The sequence below is a fragment of the Leucopleurus acutus genome, assembly GCF_964270905.1.
Source record: "Leucopleurus acutus genome assembly, chromosome: 15".
Lineage (NCBI taxonomy): Eukaryota > Metazoa > Chordata > Mammalia > Artiodactyla > Delphinidae > Leucopleurus > Leucopleurus acutus.
The window spans coordinates 13,842,792-13,869,747 of record NC_139157.1 but is presented as its reverse complement, the minus strand read 5'-3'; the positions used below and the strand labels follow the sequence as shown (position 1 = coordinate 13,869,747).

At 37.2% G+C, this 26,956-nt stretch overlaps 1 protein-coding gene across 1 annotated transcript in view; it reads right to left on the bottom strand.

The window, feature by feature from the left end:
• Window positions 1–26,956, bottom strand: part of SYNE1 (spectrin repeat containing nuclear envelope protein 1) — a 464,341-nt gene that overhangs the window by 297,618 nt on the left and 139,767 nt on the right. Inside the window, exons 14-29 of the mRNA XM_082855887.1 lie at window positions 25,901–26,013; window positions 25,184–25,352; window positions 19,709–19,805; window positions 18,791–18,993; window positions 16,820–16,984; window positions 16,206–16,358; window positions 15,064–15,207; window positions 12,685–12,858; window positions 10,553–10,711; window positions 10,089–10,253; window positions 8,198–8,332; window positions 5,471–5,629; window positions 5,062–5,270; window positions 4,302–4,410; window positions 2,461–2,625; window positions 1,368–1,535 (exon numbers count right to left, since the gene is read on the bottom strand). Of these exons, the coding sequence (XP_082712013.1) occupies window positions 1,368–1,535; window positions 2,461–2,625; window positions 4,302–4,410; window positions 5,062–5,270; window positions 5,471–5,629; window positions 8,198–8,332; window positions 10,089–10,253; window positions 10,553–10,711; window positions 12,685–12,858; window positions 15,064–15,207; window positions 16,206–16,358; window positions 16,820–16,984; window positions 18,791–18,993; window positions 19,709–19,805; window positions 25,184–25,352; window positions 25,901–26,013 (2,487 nt within the window). The remainder of the gene's footprint in view (window positions 1–1,367; window positions 1,536–2,460; window positions 2,626–4,301; window positions 4,411–5,061; window positions 5,271–5,470; window positions 5,630–8,197; window positions 8,333–10,088; window positions 10,254–10,552; window positions 10,712–12,684; window positions 12,859–15,063; window positions 15,208–16,205; window positions 16,359–16,819; window positions 16,985–18,790; window positions 18,994–19,708; window positions 19,806–25,183; window positions 25,353–25,900; window positions 26,014–26,956) is intronic.

The window sequence follows — 26,956 nt, the reverse complement described above, 5'->3', positions numbered from 1 at the left end:
CTTAGGATGAATAGTTAAGATGGTAATGAAGGCTCTATAGTGATCAAAGATGGGCATCATTTATAAATATTTTATGTTTTTAATGGGAAACAGCATAATTAATTTGGCCAGAGTGTTTTAATTGTGTGCTAATTTAGATAACATTTAATATTTCGTGCAATACTACAGATGGAATTTGGCAGAACTATTCATTTGACATAATTCTCCTTAAAGAACTATATTCTGCCTAAAAACACGAAGTCCCAACTCCAATTTTTTAAAATCATCCATGCTGTAAAAATGCTAATATGAAGAGATTTAATTCCAGGGTATATTCAGAATGATTAATAGTCTGAGATATTTGGGGAAAGATATGTTTTAAAATAAACTTTTTATTGAAGTATAATGTACACACAGAATGGTACACAAATCTCAAAACACAGCTTATGAATTTTCACAAAGTAAACACACCCATATAGCCAAGCACCTGGTCCAAGAAATGTGAAGAGTTTTTAAATATTAATGTAAATATCTATAATCTCATATTTCTCTGATTTAAAGTAAACTGAAACCCAAACAACACTTACAGTGATTGAGAACAATATAACACTAAGCATTATTTTCTTTTGGACTCACAGCCTTTTTATAATTACTAAGTAAATCTATAAAGCCTAAAGGCTGCTGTTTTATACATACTTTTAATGCAACTTCCATTTTGATATATTATTACATATAAAATTAGCTAACATTTTCTTACATATTAATTTAGCTAAAATTCTGTCATTAGATTAATTTGAAAATCATACTTCCACTTATGTTGAGTTTGACAAGTAAAGCTGATTAAAACTGTTAATTATCAATATATGTACCAGAATTTCTTTAGTTCCGGTTCTAATCCTTTGTAGGAGCACACTGTTCAGAAAGGACTGGTACATGTTAATTTATAATTTCCCAAACCAGGATGTATTCAAAGTTGTAAATTGAAGAGCAAAGATTGCAACATAATAAAAGAACAGCGATCTCAAATATGAAATAGTTTGTTTATGCTTTCCTTCTCTGTTATGAAAAGGACAATTCAGCAATTTAGCAAAGGACAATTTTATGAAGGTTTTCATAGCAAAATCAACTTTTCTTCCACAATATTCCTCAAACTTTTTGGTATCATCAAATCGCTCTGGCTGAGAATTTATCTTGCAAGATGTTCTAAAATATTTAGTGTTTAACAGAGCGGACAGAAGTGCCAAGTTCTTTTAACTATTCATCTGAGTTGCCTCCCAAGCTCCCCATCTTCCCCCCTCCAGTCAGTGGATAGACTTCCTCTCCATCTCTCTGGTTCTCAGTAACTAAACAACTTTGCCTAAATGCACTGAGGTAAACAGGCATCCTACCTGGTGATGAAAGAGTAGTTGCTGTGCTTCAAACAAATTTTCAGTGTCCAAGATCTTCTCAGCTTCTTCCTGGACTTCCTTAGAGCCAGTCATTAACTCTTCAAGGGAACTCTTAACTATTTCTTTGTACCGGACACAGTCTCCAAAGTTGCTTAACATCTTTTCAACCTAGATTTTCATGAAAAATCAATCGATCAAACTGTTAGATTAGGGACATCTAATTTTCTGTAGAGAATTTCAGATCTTTCAGAATCAGGGAACTTTGTCGTCCAAGTGATCATTTTTCCATGCTAGTTTATAAATGATTTCAAGAAATCCTGATAACTATTTATTATACTTTACATTCTTACATTATCTTCCCATGTACAAACTCATCAGATTCGTAAGATAACCTGGTCAGTAAAAATATTCTTTCAAGGGTAGACGTGGCCCTACTAGAAATGGAGTAGATGGGTTTGTATAATCTACAAAGGACTATAAACGTTGAAATGTATATCAAGTTTAAAATGAGTAGATCTTGCCCGAAAGAGACTTCACTGGCCTGCTGACTCAACATGAATATTTTATTATTACTAGCTATCAGTTATTTACTGTGTTCCAGGCACTGTACTAAGTGCTTTACATACATCATTGCATTCAATTCTTGACACCACCTTTTGGGTAAGTATTTTTAGCCCTGTTTTACAAGTACATAAATCAAGGTCCAGAGATGTTAAATGACAAGCTCATGGTTACGGAGGAAATGGGGTATCAGAGTTAAGCTCTAGAACTGGGATCGTTTGACTCTCAAGCCTGGGTTCTTAACCTTACACTGACCATGAGAGAATGCTTTTAGTAAGAGTCAAAGTGTGGATCTATAAGCTTTGTACTTTAAATATAGATAGTTAACCTGAACTAACATCCAATAACGTCGCAGACCATAAAGCAAACATCCTGCCCATCTTCCCCACCAATCTTCATATGCATAAGTACCTGAGCTATTCTGTTTAAACTACACATTCTTTATAAAATTACTTGTTAAACTGCAACCCAAAGGAACCTTCCAGATTCTTCACCCCGAGCTGTCCATTTAGAGGATGAGTAAATGCTTTACCTCTGACAACAAAGTCCCAAGAGCCTTGAAGGAACTAGATAATTTTGCCAGCTCATCTCCTTGCTTTTGGGCTTCATTCTCAGAAGAGACTTCAATCAAAATTTTAAGCCTGGATTTCAGCCAGCTGAGAGTCTCGCCTTTTTTGGTAACACCATTTCTGATCTCCTGGAATGAAAGAACACCTTTGATGTACAAAATACAACTGTGAATCATAACTTTCCAGCAAGAAAGTACTCAACCTAAGAAGGTTTGTAAGGTGGAGGTAGGAGAGCCAGGCATTCACTCACCAAGAGAATGCCTGCTTATTTCACTTTTTGTTCACATCTTTAACAAAGTCTACAAGTGCTAGAAAGAAATGTTTCCCCAACTCCAATACCCAATGTGTAAAATCAGTACTCTCTGTGCCAAAAAATTACCTCCAAAATTAGATGTCTATATATTTCCTTGATCACAACAAAGATGCTTCTAAAAGTACTGTAGAAGAATATGTGAAATTGGGAATTTTATACTTTGTCACCTTATTTTCTGTGAGCTGGAAGGAACGTAGTATTTTTTTGAAGAAAAAAAAAAAGAAAGCGTCCTTTTTTAAATTAGTGGATTTCTCTTGTTGAAGAATTTACTTGTTGAATATTATAACAGATGCCCTAAAGATTTATTTTAACTTCATTAACTCATATTTTATGCCTCATTTTGGTTAATTTTTGGAAGTTAATACCCTAGACAGAAAGCAGCACAGACAGCAGCTCAGCTGTAATCCAGGAAGGGAGAGTTGACTGGCCAAGACGATGCCAGAAAGACTCTGGGCCGCAGCCCTTGTAGGTCTAGGGACCAGGGCAATGGTGACTGGGGCAGGCTCTCCCTCCTACACCAGCTTTGGGTAGATGAGAGCAGTGGGCCTCCAACTGCTACAAGAGGGTCTTACAGGGCAAATGCATATGGAGGAAAATGGTTGGTTTTAGAAGCAAGTGATTTCTTCATTCTAAGATGTGAATTGTTTTGGTACTATAACAGCAACCAATAGCAAATATAAATATGCTTCTACAGGTGTAGCATGATATCGTTGAGTACCTTTAGCATTTAAGGGGATTATAAATTTAATAGGAAAAAATGGAAATCAGAGGATAGGAATAGAAAGGAAATAAATTCTCATTAACAGCAACTCTGTGACTTGCAAGGGTGCAAAATGCTGAAAGATAAAGAATGTTCACCATAGCATGTGTCTACAAAACCAAGAGCCAACCCAAGAGCGAGAGGATTGCTGTGTGCCATTCACAGAATGCAAACTGGGTTCAGGCCTGAGGTTCTGCTGCCCTGGCTGGGTTCGGGCCTGAGGTTCTGCTGCCCCGGCTGGGTTTATCAGGCCTGAGGTTCTGCTGCCCTGGCTGGGTTTATCAGGTGGTACTCATGCTCACAGAGGCTGACCCAATCCAGGCTGAAAGTGACATAGAAATGATGCTTAGAGACCTTGCCCAATTCCCTGATTTTCTATAACCTGTCTTTTGAGTAGCTGAGAATGTATAAAAACCTATAGGGTTCTTGTTTTCTATGACAGTTCTTAAATCTCTGCTGTGTTGTACACCCATGCATGCAATTTTCCTCTCAGGGTTCCCCATTAGCTAACGATGCATTAGAGGCACCACTGAGCATGACTAAATCTCAAAGCTAACATGATTCCATAGAAAAAAAACCCTGCAGTTCTCCACAGTACCAGGAGAAAACTTATTTTAACACAATTTTCAGGAAGTTAATTTCTTTATAGAAAGAAAACGTCAGTTAGACTGTTATCATTATTTTTTTATTCATGGATATTTTCTAATAACAAAAAATGGCCCAGAACTTACCTCTACAGCACATTTAACCTCTCCGTTGTTGGCAGTATCGATGGCCTTGTTCTTAATCCCCTTCAACTGGGTCTCCTTTGCAGATATCCAAGAGGAGAACTCAGAAATTCTGAAAAAACACAGGTATTTTCTTATTAAAGGGAGAAAATATCCCCATGGTTAGAATACATTTTCTATTTTGAATTTATTTATGGAAATTTAACAATCAACTGATTAGAAAATTGGTTAACAGATTTCATTCGACTGATTAGCAAACTGATTAACAAATTTCCCAGCAATGGTTCCTTCCACAGGAATGGCTGCCCCTGTGCTCAGGCGCTTGAAGGAACGAGAAGGCAGAGCGGATGGACCTCGGCGGTGGAGGAGGGTGTGTCCTAGAGCCTGGGCACCTGCGAGTGAGGAAGGTACCACCTGAGGTCTGGCCTTACGTGTCTCCACCTGAGTGAGACAGAAACCCAAAGAGGCAGATGTCCCTTTTGAGGGATGTGAGGAGATCGGGGAGAAAGGGATTGCCTAATTCTGCTTCAAAGAGGCAACATCTGGGACACTTGGAAGTAAAGTGCTTCACCCTGTTTCTGACTGAAACTCATTCTTTAAATTAAATGAGGCATTTCTGTATCAGAGCATGAACACAATTGTACCATCTGATTATCTTTCTTGCGTGAGATGAAACATACATCATGGCTTGTTTTGCAAAGATGTTTGAATTAACGGAATTAGGAAAGACTACATCCTTCTCTGGGAACAACCCCAAGACTACCTGCTGGTGTAGTCCTTCCACTTGTCTGGGTCTTCCACCAGCTTCGCGTAGGTGCTGTCAATGGCAGCTCTGAGCTCCTTGAGTGTCACGTGACAGGTCTCAGGCGTGTTCCGTACAGCGTCCCGGACTGGGAGTTTCAGACACAGGTCTTCAATAAGCTGTAACCTTTTCTCACAGAGGTGATGAGGACCCTTGTCACTGAAGAAGATCTAATGAGCAATAAACGTTTTTATAATCCCTGTGAGAATCCACACAAGACTTTCACATTTTCATAGCAGATACTCATCTAGTCTAGCAGTATAAAGTAATTAAGCTATTGAGTGTTTTCAGACCCAAATGAAAGTATCAGGTCTATGCTTGAAGGAACATTGTGACTTCGAGGGGCTGCACTCAGGTGTGTGGGACGTACCCTGTGCTCTTTGATGATCTTTTCGCTGCCTTCCTGGGGCACCAGCTTGGTCTCTCGGTCCAGCTCAGCTCTGCATTCTTCTACAGACGCTAAAAACATGTTCTTCTCCACCTCGATCTTCAGGTGAAGCAAATGATATGGAGCTTCTCCTTGAAGATCCTACATGCCATGGGACGATTCCGAAAGATAAGATACCATTTCTGTACATTTCCAACTGAAGTGGCAGGAAACCTGAAATAGTCCCTTTAGGACCAATATGATTTAATACCTATTGTCTCCATCGGGCTGCTGTGCTTTGTATTTTTCCAAGTACCAGGACCACAGAAAATCTTTTCAGCCTGCTGTTAGTTGAGTGTTTCCACAGTGATTATTCTGCTTAACTTTAACAACAGCCCCACACGGTGTTAATGTTCCTATTTTAAAGATTAGACCACTGAGGCTCAGGGTTAAGTAGAAAAACTCGATGTGAATCTAAATTTAAATCACACACTGATTCCACATACCCTCTTCCTAGCATGTGTCCCTTTAAATTTTCTCAACAGCCCTGTGAGGTAGGAAGGACAGATATTATACTCACTACACAAGGGAAGGAACTCAAGGAAACAGAATCAGTGAAAAAGCCAGGATTAAGCAGCCCACAGCTCCGACCACCTGCCATGTCTTCTTTTCCTCGGAGCATACACTGAGAAAACGAGCAAGCCAGCACGCGAACAACGTGAAACTTTTTACATTCTTCTTTGATACAAACATAAGCTTCATCGTTACCTTTAGTCCTACAATTTAATTTTAGCCAACCTGTCTCCTATGGATTTAAAAGAGTATCTTTAAAATAAAACACTGAGATAACTGATGAGAAAAACGAGTTAGGGCTTTGGAAAGAATAGGACAGATTATATCCTAGAGAGCTTAAAAGTGTGTGTGTATGTAAAGTAAAATACAGCCTTCAATTATAGTCCCTATTCCATAGTACATATATGATAATATTAGGCTGCAAAAACATCTTAAAAAGCCTGGATTTCTTTAGGCATCTTATATTTTTAATTTTCAAATTGAGCAAGTAAAAAGGTATTTCTTTCTTTTAATTTTTATTGAAGCAGAGTTGATTTACAACATTGTGTTAGTTTCAGGTGTACAGCAAAGTGATTCAGTTATACATACATATATATCTCTTTTTTTCAGATTTTTTTACCTTATAGTTTATTATAAAATATTGATTATAGTTCCCTGTGCTATACAGTAGGTCCTTGTTATTTTTTAAAAAAGGATTTCTTTAACTGTGTTTTTCCTGTGCAAAGGACTGATTTTTTAGTCTACATTAATGAGATTAAAAAAAAGAAATCCGGGGACTTCCCTGGTGGCGCAGTGGTTAAGAATCCACCTGCCAATGCAGGGGACAGGAGTTCGATCCCTGGTCCCGGAAGATCTCACATGCCACAGAGCAACTAAGCCCGTGCACCACAACTACTGAGCCTGCACTCTAGAGCCCGCGAGCCACAACTACTGAGCCTGCACTCTACAGCCCGTGCTCCGCAATGAGAGAAGCCACCTCAATGAGAAGCCCGCGCGCCACCACCAAGAGTAGCCCCCGCTCGCCACAACTAGAGAAAGCCCGTGTGCAGCAATGAAGACCCAACACAGCCAAAATAAAAAAAGTTAAAAAAAAAATCCAGAAAGTATCAATAACACGACCTGATAGAGAGTGTTCCAGCCGCCTATCTTCTGAACCCCGTGACTCCTTCCTCTAGTACATATGAGATTCACCGCTCAATACTCCCTCACAGCAGCACTGTGAACCTGCTGCTCGAGCAGCTTCCTCCAGTCCGCCTCAAGGACGACACCTTCAAAGGGTCTCTGTTCTCCTGCAGCTGCTTCCCCTGACATGCAGATTCTCAAGTCGGCTTCCACGGACAGGCCCCGCGCACGACACTCCAGTCAGGCTGAACCCCGTGGATCCCTGCGTCCCCACTCGCACACCCTCCGGCTTTCTTTCTTTGTCCCCATCGCCCCCAGATCTGTTGCTTCTTTAAGGTCTTAGCTCAAAACTAATTATCTGCTTCATTGTTTTCTGCTCTCCATGTGGACCCACTTCTCTGTTTCAAAGCTTTCATCAATATATTGCCTACACAATATATTTTGGGGGACTTATTATATATTATACTTTTATTATTTTGCAACTAATCATCTCCCTTACTGGAATCTAAACTCTCTGGGGGAAAAGGAATATGCTTTGTTCATCATTGAATCCTTAACATCAATGTTTTTATTTATATGTTTCAAATCATAACAAGCTAAACCAGATGGCAAAATCCTTGAAAACTTCAATTACATATACTTATATACAATGTAGATATTATGTTAGGTATGCTACTGAAATGAGAAATATTTCTTGTAATTTCAGGAGCATACCTAACATAACTAGGATGGGAAGAGTTTAAGAAATGTTGCTGAAAAAGTTAAACACCTTGATGTTCCTGCCCCCAAAAATAATCAGGAAAAGAAAAAGAATACTCGTAAGTACTATGATAAAACTGATGCTACTTAAAAATAGGAATAACAAAATTCTATCATATTTTATCCTGTTTTATTCAAGTTCAGCTTTTTCAATGGGAAAAGTAACTATGACAACTTTCCCTGATATCTAAATTTCTCTGACAATTGAACCTTCACACCCTCACGCTCTCGCCCATCATCCAAGACACACGACACCCCCATGTTGTCCTGACTCACCTTCCACTGTTTGTGGAGCTTTCTAACGGCTTCCTGCAGGCCCTGTTGCTCCTGCTCAGGGAGAATGTCGGTGAGCTCGTCACAAGCTTTCAGGAAAGCGTTGAGCACCCTCTGATCCAGCTGACTGAAAAACTCCTGGCGTGGAGAGGGGGAAAGGGGTCAAGAGTGTTGGGCAGATAAAGGCAGTGTCAGACACTAGACGGTGAAGGAGTCACACCGCTAAACAAGCCTCTTAGCCAGCTGCTGCCCTCTTCAAACCTTCTGGGCAACTACCATTTTTCTTTCAGGAACTAACTATAATTATCTACAGTTATGAGTCAGAAATCACCATATCTGATTCAACTAGGGCTTTTCATGTTTTAGAAAAAAATCTTTGCAGTTTTCACATTTGGTAGAATATTCTAGAAAGCCAATGAGAGATCTTAAAACCTTGATCCCACAGTGATAGAGTTTTCGTTCCTCTCTGGTAAAAGAAGAGCTGAGTAGAAGCCAGGACTAATCCTCACAATCCCTCCTCACTCCCTAATGGCAACGTGTTCCAGACCTTGCTGGTTCATTATGAGCCATTTCTGTGTTCACACCAAGCACACACATGAGCACACATGCTGTGGACTGAATTGTGTTGCCCCCCCCCCCCCGCCACCATCCCGTCCCACCAAATTCACATGTCGAAGCCCTAACCTGCAAGGTAATGATATTTGAAGGTGGGACCTTGGGGAGGTGATTAGGTTTAGATGAGGTCATGAAGATGGGTCCCTCATGAAGGAATTAGTGCCCTTATAAGGAGAGGCATTAAAAATCTTACTCTCTGCCATGTGAGGACACAGCGAGAAGGTGACCATCTGCACATAAGGAAGAATCCTCACCAGAACACAGCCAGGCTAGTACCCTAATCATAGACTTCTAGTTTACAGAACTGAGAAAATAAATCCCTGTTGCTTAAGCCACCCAGCCTGTGTATTTTTTACACAAGCAGACAGATACAACATGTGCACAAATACACATGACTAAGTCTCACAAAGTCACATGACTAAGTCTCACAAAGTCTCAGGATTATGTGGGCAGAGATATTTTGAAACAACAGTGATTCAAAAGAAAGTACCGCACAGTAGAGGTGTATAAACTTGAACGAGATGTTGGATGGTCACAGACCTTAACCCTAAATCCAGTCAGCCACATCACAAATACATTGCACTCGTCCTTTGAGAGTGTGTTTTATACAAATATCCACTGAAATTTCAGGAAACGTAACTCAAAATATATGTTCTCAGAGGGCCCATCATCTCCATACACCATTTAACAGATTACTCATACCTGCAATACTGACATGATTTAAATGAGTATGATTAACAAGGAGATGGCTTCACAATACTGGGTCAAGTTGTAGATCAGCTACTGAATTTCAAGTGACATGGTTATACTGTGATACGGTAGATTTATGAAATGAGCACAAAGACATAGCCATCCACCTAAAGTTATCTCTTAAAAAGAATACGTTAGTTATGAAAGAGTTTTTCAGTTAAATAATGAATTAGTAGTTTGGAGAGCCTGAATTATTTATCCCGTGATTCTCTACTACCCCAGGGGCTTAAGAATGGCCAATTATAAGGCAGCTCATCAACTGCTCTTGAGGTTCTTTTTGCTGCCATTTCTGTGGGTCTCATATGTAAAAAGTTTCTTCCTTCCTAACTCATTTCTCCCCCCTCCCCTCCCCCCTCCTCTTTCCCCCCCACCTCTTCCTCATCCTCTGTCTTCTTCTTCCCACTCTCTCTCTCTGTCTCTCTCTTTCTCTCTCTCCTTCTCTGTATTAGATCTTTATGCTCTTTTTATTTTTCCTCCAAGATGGTCTGCCCATGCCTCTAGGTCAAGGGCCCGCACGGGATGCACTCACGGTGTGTCTCTTCAGGAGGTCTTCTGGATCCCCCTTTTCCTCCATGCCCTCCTGAGCGATCCTCAGCACCTTCTCCAACTCTGCTCGAGACTCCTCAAACTTCTTCATCAAGCGGCTGTTGGTTTCCACATGTTTCTTCCAATCTCCAGTTCTCTTTACCATATTCTTGATTGAAAAAATAATCATAATGGGATACTGATCTCTCATTATTGAAAATATCATTTTGTGAAAGAGTACTGTGTCTTTCAAAAAACACTTGGAAAGAGTACATTTCATTATGATGAGAATAATCAACCCTCTTAAATATTAATTAATATTAGAGAAAGCAGAAGTAAAATTATTGGTTTCCAAACACCAGTAGATGAAGCATTTACCAAGAGTGAAGACATGAAACGCGATGATTACATGTCCTCCTTCTTGGAATTTTCCCTAGCTCTCATCTCTAAAGCAGGCAGAGAACTTACCTGAAAAGCAACGTGCCCATCTGCAATCTTTCTCTGTAGCTTTGTCTGATCAAAATGCTTTAGTACGTTGCTCAAAGTCACAAACTTCTGAACACTATGACTGCCTTTCTCAACTTGGGTCATGGCTTTCTTACAGCTTTCTTGACAAGCTAACAGTTCCTACAGGGAAAGGAAACCCACAACAGTAGTATTTAAAAGGGCAAGAAAGAAAGAGAGTAACCATTACAAAACAATAAGAACTGCACTATACAGCTTTCAGGCTTTTAATCAGCAGTAAGTGAAATCGAAAGTACAGAGAAGTATTGCTTTTCAGAAGAGCACAATTTTAAGCAGTCACTGAAGTCAGTGCTTTTTACACGAGGCATTTAAATGTCACATTGAGTTTTCTGAATTTTTTTACATTTCATGCCCATCTTAATAACATCCGGAGGATGACAGAGCATCAAAATTGCTATCTGCCTAGTACCTGCATTCCTCCAACTAATAGGCCCATAATTTATTGAAAGGACAATTATGAAATCAATCTACACAACAGGTTATAATCTGACTCAATAAATTTAATACCAATGCACATTATAAATACTTTACTGAAAGTCAGACGCAGCAGATTATAAATCATTCTGTACCCTAAAATACACAACATTTGAATTCCTAAGGTTCAAAAGCTATCAACCTCATTAATAAAATGGTGGACCCCAGATCCTAACAAAAAAGGCAGCAGACCAAAGGGCCTGGGAAGACTTGGCAATTGTCACACATTTGCAGATGAGAAGCAATGGTGACTCACAGGCCCTTCCATCTCTGATTGTAACAGGATCCTGGCAATTTGCTAGACAGCATGGAAGCTATTCAGCTCAGCCAAGCAGTCATTTTTTGACTTGAATTCACACCATTTGCACTTCAACATCCTTAATTGCTTTGAAAAAGTATTTCAAACTGGTTATTTGGATACCAGTTTGGGTAACTTGGATGCAAATATTAAGAGCAAGGTTTCTGTTTTGTTTTGGGAAAACAGAGCAAGGACTCACTTTTTCCTTTTGAAGATTTAGGAGATAAAAGAGTAACATATGTTAGCAAACTCTTATTAAGTATTATTAATATTATTATTAATATATCAAATACAATTTTAATCATAGAAGGATTCTTTGACGGCAACTTATAGCAATTTGGGAACGTAAGAAATGGCACTGTGACTTCAAAATGAAAAACAATTTTTATCCAATGTAATGAGAACCCATTAAAATAGGGCTTGGTGGTATAATCATTTTGGCTTACCATTAATAATAATAATAATAAATATTAGTTGCCACCGGTTATAGAGTATGTGCTCTAATGGGTTAGTCACATCATAGAATATCTAATGTAACCTCCACGAGAAGTTCTCGACTTAGGTACTACCACCCCCATTTTAAGGTGAGGAAATAAAGCTAATCAAGGCTTTGTAATTTGCTGTATCAGATCTGAATACCTGTCTGACTCACGTCAGATACTCTCTGCTCTTTCTGCTAAGTGACACTGCCTCCCTTCCATGAATCTATTTCGATGACAACGGTGGCAAACCTTTTACCCATCAGTTTCACCCTCCTCTGATGCATAAGTTGATTTATAATAAACCAACTAAATAAGTGAATTAACTGCACACTCAGTAGGAGGCTGTTCTGCATACAGATCTGCTTACTAAAAATAAGACAAAGAAAAATGATTAGTACTCCAAATATATTTCCAGAATTTTATGGTCATTTTTATGAGGTCAATTTTATGAGGATATTGCCTTTTAGTCCTAGTGGCAAGAAAAGATCTCGTAAGACACAAATGATAGATACTGGCTAGAAATGGAATGCAATTATTTATTTTTTTATATAGCTAAATAGATACAATTTAAAATCTATCTGTAAAATTTTTATCTATATAAATATACCTATATATAAGTATGGAGAGAGATATAAAATTTTTATTTTATCTATGGTGGATAGGGTTTTCATCTTTAGACATGTGTTTTTGTTTTGAGTTGCCAGTACTAGTCTAGAAAAAGGTTTCTTGTCCTGTCACTGAACTTCTATCCTTATATGCACCTCAGTGTTATCACACACGCATTAAATTAACTCCATCTCCTGAAGGGGACTTTTCCTTACCTGACGTTTCTGTTTAAAAAGAGCACTTGATTGTGCCTCGTGCTCAAGAACTGTCATAATTTCATCGATTTTCCCAAGTGAGTCATAAAAGACCGTCATCTGCTTTTCTAATTCTTCCAACGGTAACAGCAGCTGCTGGGACTCATAAAGGAGTGGAGAGTAACAGTCTTTGACCTTTAAAATTGCAAAGACAAAAATTCCATTAAAGGCCATTAAGGACCACAGCTCTCAGGGATGTTTTCTTCAGGATAGGGTCATTTTGGGCTTACAGAGCTCCAGTGACATTCTTTAATATTTCCTGTGTATTATTAAATTTTGATGTAAAAAAAAATACTACTGCTATACCACTGAGACAAGTAAATGCTATGGAGTTTTCTCATGAAAATTCATCTAAATCATCCATCTGGATAGCACTTGCTCATCTAAATGATGCTGGTGAGCCAGATGGCATCAAATTCCACTTCATAAACTCTGAAACCCATCTTCCCTCTGGCCTCAGAAGCTGACCTAAGACAGTCATGAATTACATTATCTAGACCAACTTGTATCTTCCAACTTTATTTTCAAGTACTACCTGATACCTTAACCGTAGACAAACTTACAAACGTGTTGACTCATTCTTCCCAGAGAGGTCCTGTGCTTTCCTAACCTCCTCCTAGCTCCACACGTTGCTACTCTTCCCCTATCAACATCCCACTCACGACAAGCGCTCATGTCATATACAAACTTATTCACAAAGGTTCTCACGCAAGAACACGTCTCTCTAGTCTGAACTGGCCCAGCCGTCATCTGTTACTTGTCTTAAAAAAATGCTGTTCGTTTATACACCTGCATTGTCTTTATCTTCATGATGAGCTCCTGGAGATGAAGATCTCCATAAAGTCACATTTATGTCGGAATCCAGCACCTCATACGATCCTGCAAGAACTTCCCGTCCCCCTCATTTTATTTAGAGTTTCTCCCAAAGCATTACTTTTGGAAACCAAGAAAGGAAATTAAGTACTCACTAGTAGACCATTTGTCCTTTTCCTTACATTATAATTATTCTCATGCTCTTGGATGCACTGCCTGAAGGAGAAAATCATCTAAAGAACGCTCCTGTCCTATCGCCACAAGGCTCAGCTAAAATTACTGAACAAAATAAAGAGAATCTGCTGACATGTATAAAAATCAGTGCGCTTTAGAAGTCTTCCCTGGATACAACAGGAAACGCACCAAGATGCTACGTCTAACGCAGCAATTAAGAAAGCATGATGACTCACGTGTGTCTAAAAGAGTACTTTGCTTTCTCAGAAGTTTCCGTAAATCACTAAACCCGACCTAGGCTAAGATGTGCTAGCCCAAGACAGGGCTCTAAAGGCTGCTTGAAGGTTACAAGTTGTTGACTTCAAGTTGTACCCAATCTTTATAAATAATCTTAACTTGATTGCTTGAAAGAATTTAAAATTGCCATTCTACTATATACCAGTTGGACAAAATTTTCTTATCTTTCATGGCCATGATTCTTCTTATTTTCATCTATCTCACTTATTCCTCTCTTTCATTAATTCTCCACAGCTGGTTTCATATTGGCTATTCTCTTTCTACCTTTCCTCTCCTAATTAACAGGGTTTTCTGCTATTTTTTCCTTTGTTGTCCAATTCTTCATTATGAAATTTTTCCATTCACTTATATAATCACTCCTTTCTTTTACCAGATATTAATTACAAAATCTAAGTGGACTCTGCCACAGTATCATCTTCATAAAATTCAACTTCAGACAGATAAAAAATCCCAGTGAAACTTCCAAACTCTTAAGGAAAATCCCTCAATAGAACAGAAAAGGCTTATGGCTAGTGCTTGATATTCACTGAGCTTCCTGCACAGAAGTGGCATAAATGTATATATCTTGAATCCAAGGTAGCTCTGTGAGATGAAGAGGGAGAATTTTCACTGCATTGTGGTTGTGTAAGCGAAAAATACCATAAATAATCTTAGAGTGGACGTATGTCAAATACATCTCAATAAAAGGTATTCGGGAATTCTTTCTCATTTAAATATGTGATGTCTTCCTCCCCCTTCTTCTTCCTATTCTCCCCTTGCTTCCCTCTTTGTTTTATGGCTTTCAATTGGTCCTGTGTCCTCCCAGAGGAGGCCTATCTTTCTATAAAATACAGCTACTAGTACTTCTAAATTAATAAAGGTAATGCTTGGTATCAGCTCCATAGTTTCATTTTTAAAACTCATGACAAAGTTACTAGATGAAGGATCCCAATAAGAAATAAAAACATGATCTGCTAACAAGTAAATGATTTGCCCACGATGACAGAGAACGAGTAAGGTGAGCTGGAGGCAGTGTTGGTCCTGCATAGAGTGTCATGCTTGAAAATATTTTCCCACCTTGGTTAGCTGCTCTTTGAGCCCAGACATGGTTGCAAACATTTCGTTAGCTTCTTCTTGGGAGATCTCTTTGCTAATGAGGTGTGCTGTCTTTGTAATCATCTTATACTGGGCATCCATCACAGGCACCCTCTGCTCAATATCCTACATGAATCATTGAAACAGCTACATTACCACATGATACATTTCCTCTTAATTTCAAGATCTGACAACTGGACACAAATCAGTATGCACTGAATAAAACTCTAGACCTGTCATCATCTTTTGGCGATTCCAATGACTACTTTCCTTCATTACTAATATATGATATACTAGTAATACCATACAAATAAATGTTTCCTTTAAAAGTCACCATAATCCTTAAGCTAACCTAAAGATAAACTGAGGTAATCTTTACACTTTCAAAATACATATGTTAATGTAGTATGGAAACATTATGTCACGTAAATGCATGTTAACAATTTGGGGCAATTCCTCTGATTTTAAAAATGAAACAACTTTTTCTTTAAAAAAAGTAATACATTGTCATTGTAGAAATTTATAAATTAGAGATAATAAATTAAAGAAAATGTAATACAGTCTTCTCACACCAGAGCCAACATCCTTACCACCACGAGGCTCTGCTAAAATTACTGAACAAAATTAGTATTTTTCCTGTGTGTGTTTACACCCATTTTTTATTTTTACAAAAAAACGATGACACTATTTTTGCTTTCCTTACTTAATAGTATATTGGAAAAGCCTTTCTATGTCATTAATATTCTTCCATTACTTCATTTTTGAGAGCTGCAGGGTATTCAAAATATGTAAACAGCACAATTCATTTAGCAAATCCTTTATCATTGGAGGCATTTATGTAGAGGTGTTAACTCCAGACGTCTGCTTTTTCCTAGTACTTTATAATTTGATTGTACAAAATTAAAAAATCTCAATTAAAATACTATTTTGAAGCCGGTCAATAAACCTCTTCAAAAAATTCAAATAAATTTTTTTATGAGAGGTGCGAATCAGGATGTGTACACATGTCAAATGATGTCAAGGAGACACAGAAACAGCTTTTGCAATGGCCTAAGTAACTTCACTGATCTTTCTATTCACAATAGAATTAGTTTTTCACTTTGTGTTCTAGAAAATCAGCTCACCTCTAAGTCTTGAGTTAATAATTTGACATTAATCAAAGAGACTTCTAAGGGCTCTGAAAGTTTCCTAAGGGCTTCAGTTGCAAAGTCAGACAGGGTAGTAACACAATCTGTGTATTCTTTCTTCATTCTGTCCAACTCATCAGCTCGAGCATACTGTTAAGAAAAGGGAGGGGGGCAACATCGAGAGCCATTAAGCCAACACCATGGAAGTTTGTAACTTTCACTTCTACATACTCTCTGGAATGGTTAGGTGGTAGGAAAGACTCTAATTCCTGATTCTTATTTTAGATACACTTGAAGTTAGTCCAAATACTGTGAAAAGAAGAAAGGAACTAGCAGAGAAGCAACAAATTATGATTTGATGCATGAATCATTCCATATAAGTAGGTTCCATATGTCAACATAATCCTTAATCAAGCTTTACATTTCTGTTATGTTCCTCCATTACAAATGGGAAAGAATAAAGGACCAAATATAAACATAACGGTTCTAAACACATCTGTACTCTGCCTTAATAAGCCCATGCTATAACCATAAAAGAGTCTCTAAACGGACTGTTGATCACATTTATGACGCACCCATGTTCTAGGCATAAATAGATCTGAAAAACATACTTGCTTGACTTCCATAAACAACTCTCTCCATCGTCCATTTAGCAACAGTAACTGCTGTTTGAGATCACGGGAAACCATCTCATCACATGTTTCAATCAAAAAATTGCCAGCATCGTTCATGGCAGTGTGCTGCTGTATCCAATGAGGCAAATTTCGAAAAAAATCCTACACAAGAAACAATGCACACTACTGTAAACCATACACCAAAAGTTAATAAATGATATGAAAGTAGCCAGACTGAGAGAAATACCTTTGCTCTAAAGTTCGTGCAAATTTTAAGGTGAATCCTAAATTTCTTGCAAAATGGAAATTTTTAATAAAGAAGATCAAAAATATGAACTAGAAACGCTGAATGTCTTTTTATAAGAATATATGCAATATCTTTTGCTGAAGACAAAACAAAACATGATGACCATTTTGTTATTCCTGTTTTAGAGAGGAAAAAGCTGAATTTCTTTGAGTGTAAGGGACTTGTGCCTATAGTCTTTAGGCTAGTAAATACCAGTGCCAAAGTCATCTAAAAGGCATAATATTTTAGGGAAATACGTAGCTGTCTTAAAAATCGTTTGACCTGTTACTTTTGATTTTATTCTATTTTATTTTATTTTTTGGTTGCACCACGTGGCTTGTGGGATCTTAGTTCCCTAACCAGGGATCAAACACGTGCCCTCTCATGCCTCAGCAGTGAAAGCACAGAGTCCTAACCACTGGACTGCCAGGGAATTCCCAACTTTTGATTTTAAAATCTGAATACTGTACATGAAGATAATTAACACTCACAGAGATAAACCCTCGAAGGAAAAAATTAAATGATCTGGGCCAAGAACACAATACAATGACATCCTTCCTTATTTAAGGTTACACACTTGGCTACGGAACAACTTCCACTTGATTTCGAATTAAATGCATATGTGCCTGTGCATACACACATATACACCACGGTAAAAACCAAGGACACCAAAGAGAACTCAAAATCGATTTCCTAAGCCATGTGCAGGAGGACATCCTAGATAGATCGATGAGAACAATTCTGTTTCTGGTGGGTATATTCCCTTGGATGAAATTAACACATGACATCTACTAGGGCCCTGCCAGTCTAATCAGAAAAGCCAAAATCTGTGTGGGTTACAGTTGCTCAGCTACACAAAAATACTTAATCTATATGAAATATAGAACGGGAAAACATAAAAATTATACATCTACTTGTACAACACGATAACAGAAGAACCAATCTTGCATGACAAGCAGTAATTCTAATGTAAGTACTATACTTCTTAATGGGAATCTGGCATTTTAATCTTTTACATACATATAAATAGTTTTTCCATGAGAAAAATACCAAGTTCCCATTCAGAAGTGTATATACAGAAATCAGTCCATTCCATGTGATCTTTCAATGTAAATGATATTAAAGTAAAACAGTTAACTCTTGCAAAAAAACACGCACTCCTGTAACCGGAGGATAAACATCACTCCTACCGAGAATAAGACCGTTGACTGAGGGTTGATAAAAATCCCAAAAAGAATAGCCAAAGAGACAAAAATGTAGTGACCCATCTGTTGAACCAGTGTATGCCATCACACAGATTTAGTACTACTTTAGCCAAAGTTGTTTCCATCTTCTGTTAAATTAGGAAATCCTCAGAGGCTGTGCACTGGACCTGCCCCTTCAAGCCCAGACCTTACTGTGTGTATAGCGCCCTCTGCTGCCTATTGGGTTTGGCCACTGCTCCATGGGTCACTGCTCTTCTGAATGCAAAAGTCAAACGCTGTTGTAACACAACTTTTATAAAGCAGCCTATTGCTTGGTCTAAAATAATTTAATAACCTGAAAATGCGGCTCTTCAGGCAAGGTCAAGATTTTTGTAACACGTTTTCAGATATATAACACTCCCTAGACAACTTTGCTGTGAAAATCTCCTATTTCTAAATTCACCTGTGCTTGTTTCCTTTTATAAGAAGCAGTCTTACCTTTTTGGCATGTTCTGACTGATTTAGCATTTTCTCAGCATCCTCTAGCCAAGCCTGAAGACTAGCCACGGTATTGTCATATCGGTCCCAGTTGGCAATGACTTCTTCCAGCATGCTGCGCACACTCCTGACTTCCACTGAGAGGTTCCTCCACTGGACAGTGGTTTCATTCATGAATTTCATTACATTCTCAGCCTCTTCCACTGAAACGGATAGAACAAACTATAATCCTTATTTTATATTTTAAATCCACCACACCTTTTTTCTACGGTCTATACAATGGTGTGCATTCCTAATTCTTCCTAGGATTTTAAATTCAACAGATATAACGTTAGAATTACATTCAGCTAATGTTGGGGACATGTTATACCTTACTCATAGGTATTTATAAAGATTAAAGGCAATGATATATTTAAAATTCCTGATAAATGGGATGCAATAAATGACATGTATTTGTTTGCATTTTATATGCACTCAGACACATATATAGTATAATCACAAATGCCGTAGTTCATTTTCAGCGAATATGACAGATATATCTGCAAATTGAAACAGACATATTTTACAATTGTGTCTTTACACTAACTTAAGTTTTCATAATATTCAAGTCAGTCCACTTTTTGCCTTTAACCGTTGGAATTTAAAATAGGTTTGAACATTACAATTTAGGAAAAGAATGCTTATCTTCCTCTCTCTTAGAAGATCACACACACAGACATACACACACACAGGCATATGATTATACAGGATAGGCATTGCACAAAGTCAAGGGGACTGAATCCAGTATGTGCTCTCCAGGCCAATGGCATGGTCACACAGAGATTCTGCAGAGAAAAAAATGATTTGATCATACTGGAACCTGTAGGCTCTAAATTCTGCTGTATTCAGTACTGCAACCAATTCTGTCTTGCGTTTTACCTGAACCATCAGCTTTGACGTACATCTCAGCTGTCTGTTTCAAGATCTGGTATGTCACTTCATACTGTTCAAAGAACTTGCTATTTTCTATAAAAGACTAGAAAAAAAGGGAATGGTTAAACGATAACCAATACTGGCTTACACAGACATGCCAAAGTCAATTTTCTTCATTATAGGTATGTGGATATGTTACCCAAATCTACCAACCTCATTCTTCGGAAAAATATCAAATTAATTCAACTGCCATAAATAACCTGATTATTTCTGAGAATGTAACTTGATTCTACACTTTTAATTCTAATTCATTCCTACTTTGAGAAAATATTATATTTCTCCTCCACCCAAGGGTTTGCTTTTAGAAGAGATAGAAGTTTCTCCAGAGAACCTGGGGCTACCATTTAAAAAGCACTAAATTTGGAACAAGGTTGTAAAGTGTCCCACTGTGTTTTAGCTGTAGGGTTCTGTTGCTCTTTGAACAATAATTCTGGTGAATCATGACTCTGAGGAACTTCAGATTATAAATAACTGGCACAATGCAATGCACACTTTCTTAAAATAAAAAGTAAATACAAAAATATTTACAAGTAGAAAAACGTTAAATAATCACACATTCCATCCACGTTATCCATATGCTGTCATATTTCTATTACCTAGTATAAAACTTAAAGGTAAGCATGTCTATATCTATGTCTGTATGCAACTTACATATGTATTAGAGTTACTATAAGCAAATTGATACTATGAAATTGAGAATATACAAAAAGTCCTTAGGTGAGTTTTATTATTGTTAACTCCAGGAAATATGAAATAATTCCTTTTTCAGAGATGATTCCTACTTCTGTAAAGTAGAAAATTAATGTAATTATAGATAACAACACACTACCAAAGGCTTCTTAATTTCTTTTAATAGCATAATTAGTTCCTATGATGTAAACTCAGTAAAATACTTTGTGTCACTATTATAAAATACAAAATTAGCCTTCAAAAACCAGCTGAAGTCCTGAATAGGATGTTGATGAATGCTTAATATGGAGATGCAAAATGTTTGTGTGCAGAGGCAAAATTATTCATACAGCAATTTCATAGACATCCCTAGATTTTATTGATAGAAGTTTATAGTATTTCAAGATTATATTAAAAATACATATAATACATTTCATATCAGGCTTCCCTGGTGGCTCAGTGGTTGAGAGTCCGCCCGCTGATGCAGGGGACACGGGTTCGTGCCCCGGTCCGGGAAGATCCCACATGCCGCGGAGCGGCTGGGCCCGTGAGCCATGGCTGCTGAGCCTGTGCGTCCAGAGCCTGTGCTCCGCAACAGGAGAGGCCACAACAGTGAGAGGCCCGCATACCACACACACACACACACACACAATACATTTCATATCATTTTATGTTTGCACTTACTTATATAGTAACTATTCTTCAAAGATATAATGAATAGAGAAAGCTGTGAACTACCTGGGATGGGGTTCCCTGATGAATACCTTATTCAATAACTTTAATACGCTTTATTATTTTTGCATGAGAATTGGTTAGTTCATTATTTCGTCTAATGTCCTACTCCCTTAACCTCTGCCTGCTCCCCAAGTGGGGAAAGAGTAATTTAGTAGAATTTACATTTTGAATAATTTAACAAATAGGGAGGTCCTGGTTTGATCAAAAATGGAAGATTACACCTAATGTTCAAGACACTGTAAGAAACTGAAGGATAAATATATTTGGCAAAGTTTAAAACAAGAGTCTCCATTCAGTTTGGACACAAATTCCGAAAAGCTAATGGAAAAAAAGTTGTTCAAAGTGTCAAATAAATGGGAAATAGTGCCTATACTGGACATTAAGACTTCCACATGCTTTTGCTAGAGTGGTTTACAAATTCATTATGATTGAATAAGAGAAAAGTTATTTCCAGTTTTATTTTTGGTCTAGGGTAGGAGTGGGGAGAATGCTTTTAGCATATTATAAATGTCGAGATTCATTTAAGTGTTTTTGAGCTTTCCTATGAGGAAAACTAGGTAATTAATTTTTGAAGAAAGAAAATTTACTTGTTATTTTAATTTTTGTTTCATTTATTTTTGCCCTTTTTTTCTGAGTCCTGAGTAACTCCATTTAGTAACAAAATTATTTTGTCTATTAGAATCACTTTAACAGGAGGACTGCTCAGTCACCTTTTTTGCTGTGAGCTATCTAGATAAAGTCTGTCAGAAGAATGCAAAATTAAATGTTATGTTTAAAATAACAGTGACAGGATTAGTTTATTTCTTTCAAAATATGGCTTACATTTGGATATCAAGTTCAACAAATAAGACATGTTGGTCAAGGGACTTTTAAAGTTGGTGGCACTTTAGAAAAATAAGATATCTCTTTATGCCACAAAATGCAAAGTATTGGTGGAAGGGACTAACTTTCTACTCTCAAAAGATAAATATAGATATAATAAAGAAAAAGCTCATCAATTTCGCTCAAAGGGAGGTAAACCAGACAATTTAAGATTTTAAAAATCAACTTTGAGAAGTAGTTTCATTAGAACTGCCTATTTACTTTAATAAAATCATTACAAATAGTAGACCGTATGTTCACATTACTTGTTGCATTCACATCGTCTACGCTCCCAAGAGCTCTTCTTTTATGTGAAAGAATGAAACGTTGTCTCATTTCTTCCATTGTAAAATTGGAGCATGTGTTAACTAACATGGTTATGTCACGAACAATTCAAACCAATCATCTCCTGATTTACATTACAGTATGTAATCTCTCACCAGGATCACATGGCCTAATTTAATCAACGAGCATTTGTGAAGTATCTTCCAAGAATTCCTTGAGCACTTAGGGGTTACGTACCTTACGTAGCCCCTATGTAGTTCTCTAGTTCCCTAACTCTTGTAAAAAGTATCTTTTTTTTGCAGATGAATAAAATTGAATTGAGAATTCAGACTAAGGAAGAGATAATTATGGAACCCTTACATCCCCAATATTACTTTGCTTATTGATGGAGCAGCATACGGCTCATTACAATCATTTCTTTTAGAAACCAAGTGAAGGATTATATTTAAGAAACTGATCTTATGATTTTATTTGGAAGTCTTCATGCACCTTGAAATAGTCTGTTCTAAAGAGAATGATTTTCCCAAAAACTTCAAAAGAATGAGAGAAGGTCTGTGGGGTATGAGACAGAAGGAAAACAATAATGAGTCAGTCTTTTTTCCTTAAAAAATCCCTAATATTCTATTATTATTATTGTTGTTGCGGTTATTAAAACTTTGGGAAAGATTAAGTTATTTATAAGGTCACATGGGTAGCGAGTAGTTGAGCCATGATTCAACACATTTCTATGTGACTGGTGTCCAGGCTTCAATAATCTCTCCCATCTCACCCCACCCTGCCCCAATAACAGGCCGCCCATAACAGACATGATAGTAACTAGCAGGTTGCAGTATGGAAGTGTAAAATACAGTCAATTACGGACCAGCATTAAATGGAACTGATACTTATGTGAACTATATTCTTTAGTTCACTGAGCTGCAAGAGATCACTTTAATTATTTGGTCTTTTCGGTTTAAAAAAAAAAAACAAAAAAACCTTTTCTTCCCAGCCAATTTTGTTAGAGAGTAAAGTTCAGTACTTAAGCACAAAGGTTTCTGATTCGGAAAGATGTGGATTCAAATCCAGATTCCACTTCTTACTAACTCTGCCACCTGCAGCATGTGACTTGAGCGTTCAAAGGCTCGATTTCCTCAGTGAAACAATGTGAAAATGCCCAGCCCACAGGGTCATCACTGAGAAGGAAGATGACACATGTAAAACACTTGGCACATAGAAAATATCAATATCCTACAATTATTAAAACTATTAAACTACAAATACCTTAAACCCCTTTTTGAAATAGAAGCTTAGGCGATAAATATGTATTTTTTATCAGGTGATAAAATATTAGGAAATATGTATTAAAACCCGATATATTTGTAGAGTTATTAGCAATTTTAGAAATAATTTTGAGAGTTACGTTACCTAGCAGTTTCAAATTAGCAGCTCAGTGAATGTCTATGAAGTAGGCAGAAAGTACTGATTTTTTTTATTCATTAGTAATAATTCTTTACTTACATATGCTTTAGTTGAGAAGTTCAAAGAGAATTATTAACATCTTTGTGTTGGAACATTAACCTGGTGGAACAGTCCCATTAGGTATTTCAACCTAATTGGCTCTCCTTAAATAGCGAGAACAAAGACGCATCCTGAATAATTACCTCTGAGCTCAGAGTGTATCATTTGACATGATTAAACCCAAAAATATAAATGCATATCTGTATTTAATATTTTTGGGACTAATGCAATTGCTTAAACTTAAAAAAAAAATCAGATTTCTCATTACTTTCCAAAATCATTCAAAATGAATAAGGGAACATAGTGTCACAGATTTCACATTTTTAGACAAATGTTTCCTAGAAAATTGTAGTAAATCTAAAGAAAGATTTTATTGTTAACCTGTTAAACTTTTTTTTTTCAAATTCATGTTGTTTATTTAGTGCTTAGAAAATAAAATTAAAATGTAGCAAAATATATGATGGTTCTAGGATGTAAAGATATGGTTTCAATAAATATTCAGTCATGCCAGTTACAGAGCCACTGAGAGCAGTCAGGTTAGAAATGGGCTTATATTTTAAATTCATCAATTTATCATTTAGAACTTGTGATTCAATATAAATGGAACAGTTACAGGACTGAGATGCCCTATTAACATTAATTTTGTGAGCAAATTGGTATTGCTAATAAATTGGGGGGGCATGTTTAACTAAGAGAAATAAACTGCCTTTAATAATTATAATTCTCTGATTATATGTAAATGGAAACTGCTAGTTACAGAATAACCTACTTTCCTCCTTAATGCAGGTCTACTACTCTATGTAAATATAGGATTATCTATGCTGATAGCCCAAAATACGAGAAACTCTTCAAAAATTAAGTTGGTACAGAGATTCGCAGACGAAATTTTACTTTTCCTGGGTGCACACAGGAAGCAGTGAAGCTCACAGAATGACTGTAAAAATGGCATGCTTGACCTAATCTAAAAAAAAAAAAAAAGATAGTCCCCACATGAACAATTGAGGATTGTTCTAAACTACCCATGACTGGATTTTAGAAACATGAAGATAATCTTTAAGTATTTCAATTCCAGTTCAGTAGTGAGTTCACAGTCAGTTGTATGCAATGCAAAAACTTGCTTTTTTAAAGCAATAAAGCCAATCACAATGGTTCAATATGATTACTGCAGCAAAACCTTTCATATCTCCAAAGAATATAGGTATATATTTCAGATTGTTGTGAAAAGCTCACAAACTTACATCAAACCCATTGAACACACTGGTACCTTAATGTTTAAATTCAAGATAAAAGTAACAAGTGTCCAATAAACTAGAAGGTATTAGATACTAAAGCCAGGTGTCCTCTGACCTTTCTGTCAGCGCCAGGGAGACTTACCATGTAGTTCTGCAGAAGCAGCTCCACTGAGCCTCTCCTCCCATACTTGATGATCCAAGACTTCAGCTTTGACTCTGCAAGAACCAGCAGTGAGAGCAGACGGTACTTTAATTCTAGAAATTCCATTTTCATTAAGTGTAGCTCTGATGTGGAGGAAACAAAATGAAACCTAGAAACAAAACACAGGGAATTTACAGAATGTAACTAATAGTAACAGAACGGGGCTTACTTAACCTGTTACATGTGAGTATTAAATAAAATGCAGGCACAAGGTCTTCTGAACTCTGGCTGCTCAATCACTCAGGAGATCTGGTTCTGTTTCTAGCTCTGGGTTTAAAGGCAAATCACAATTGATGGAAGTCTTTGATTTAGTTCTTTCCCCTGCCAAGATAGCTCTCAACTGTTTCTTTTATAAGCTGTTTTTGCAATATTACATAATGTTCCTCACAGTACCGAATAAAAATACAGCCTCTGAAGAAACCATTTCTGTCATTTCCAGGCTGTGGGTACATGCAGGTTTACTCTTTTCAACTAATAATATACTAGAATATTGACATTCTTAACATACGTTATGGGAACCCAATTTTTATGTACCACATGTAAGCACCTCCGTAAAAAAAGAAAAAAAGTCAATTCATTGAAAGAAAAGAAATGGGGAAAAAAAGCATCCACTGAACCTTTTAAAGACACTTCATTTAAAACCGGACGTTCTCTTACCTCTCAGCCATGTCCTCTAATTGATCAGGTGGTACTGGGATCCCGTTAACAGACCTGGTTCGGTAGATTTCATGGAATGCTCTTTTGTGGGCATCTGTGTTTTGAAGCAGATCCTAAGATACAATTGAAAAAAAAAAAAGAGGAAACATGTTCACAGGAGGCTAAGAAGCATAATCTTCAGCCTGCACGGATGAGGCAGTGCATTCAACAATTTGATCGTGCTCCCATAGCCACACGTGGCTTGGTGCCGGTCACAGGCTTTTCCCTTGTACAGGAACCTGGGTGCTTGTCCATAAGGCCCCGTGCTAGAGCCGTAGCTAATAATTATGGCATCTTTTAAACACACATGACACTTGCACAGCAATGCATTCAGACATTTTAAAGGCACATGGTCCAAAGGGAAATGTAGTCAGTGCTAAAAACAGTGATTGTTAGTGTTTTTCTCTTTCCCTGATTTTGAATCTACTGATTTTTCAAAGCTTAAAACTAAGCACAACTAGTTTAACCCTTTAATGGTCAAAATAAAAATGTTAAGTTCTCTACGGTTATTCTATTTTGAGTGCATGCAGGGTACCATAAAGTGATGTTTGCTTGCCATCTTAAAGTAAGTCAATTACATGACAACATATTATGAAAATACCCTTGTGGTTAGGAGATTTCAATCAAGCGCAGGGAAGGTCCCACAGATATCACAGTGGGAAGAGTAAATGTGATGTTTTATAAAGATTCTTTCCAGATTGTATAGAACTCCACAAATTTTAATAATTTATTTAGATTGGTTTTCTGGGTTTTTCACTGTCAAAAGACATATTTATATAAAGACTTACATGTACTCCACAATTCCTCACCAATTTCTCACATAGAAGTAAAGAAAGAGAAAGGGGAAAGTAGATTCATGCCATATTTTCTAGAGTTTAGGTTGTTCCTCAGTAGCAGAGTAAATAGCCAACAGTTTGTCACTCACTGAAAAATAAGATGTATTAGCCCACCAGAATGATACATTAAAACTAACAGTTTCTCTCACACTAAGATTTAGTAGATTAACTGGAGAAAACA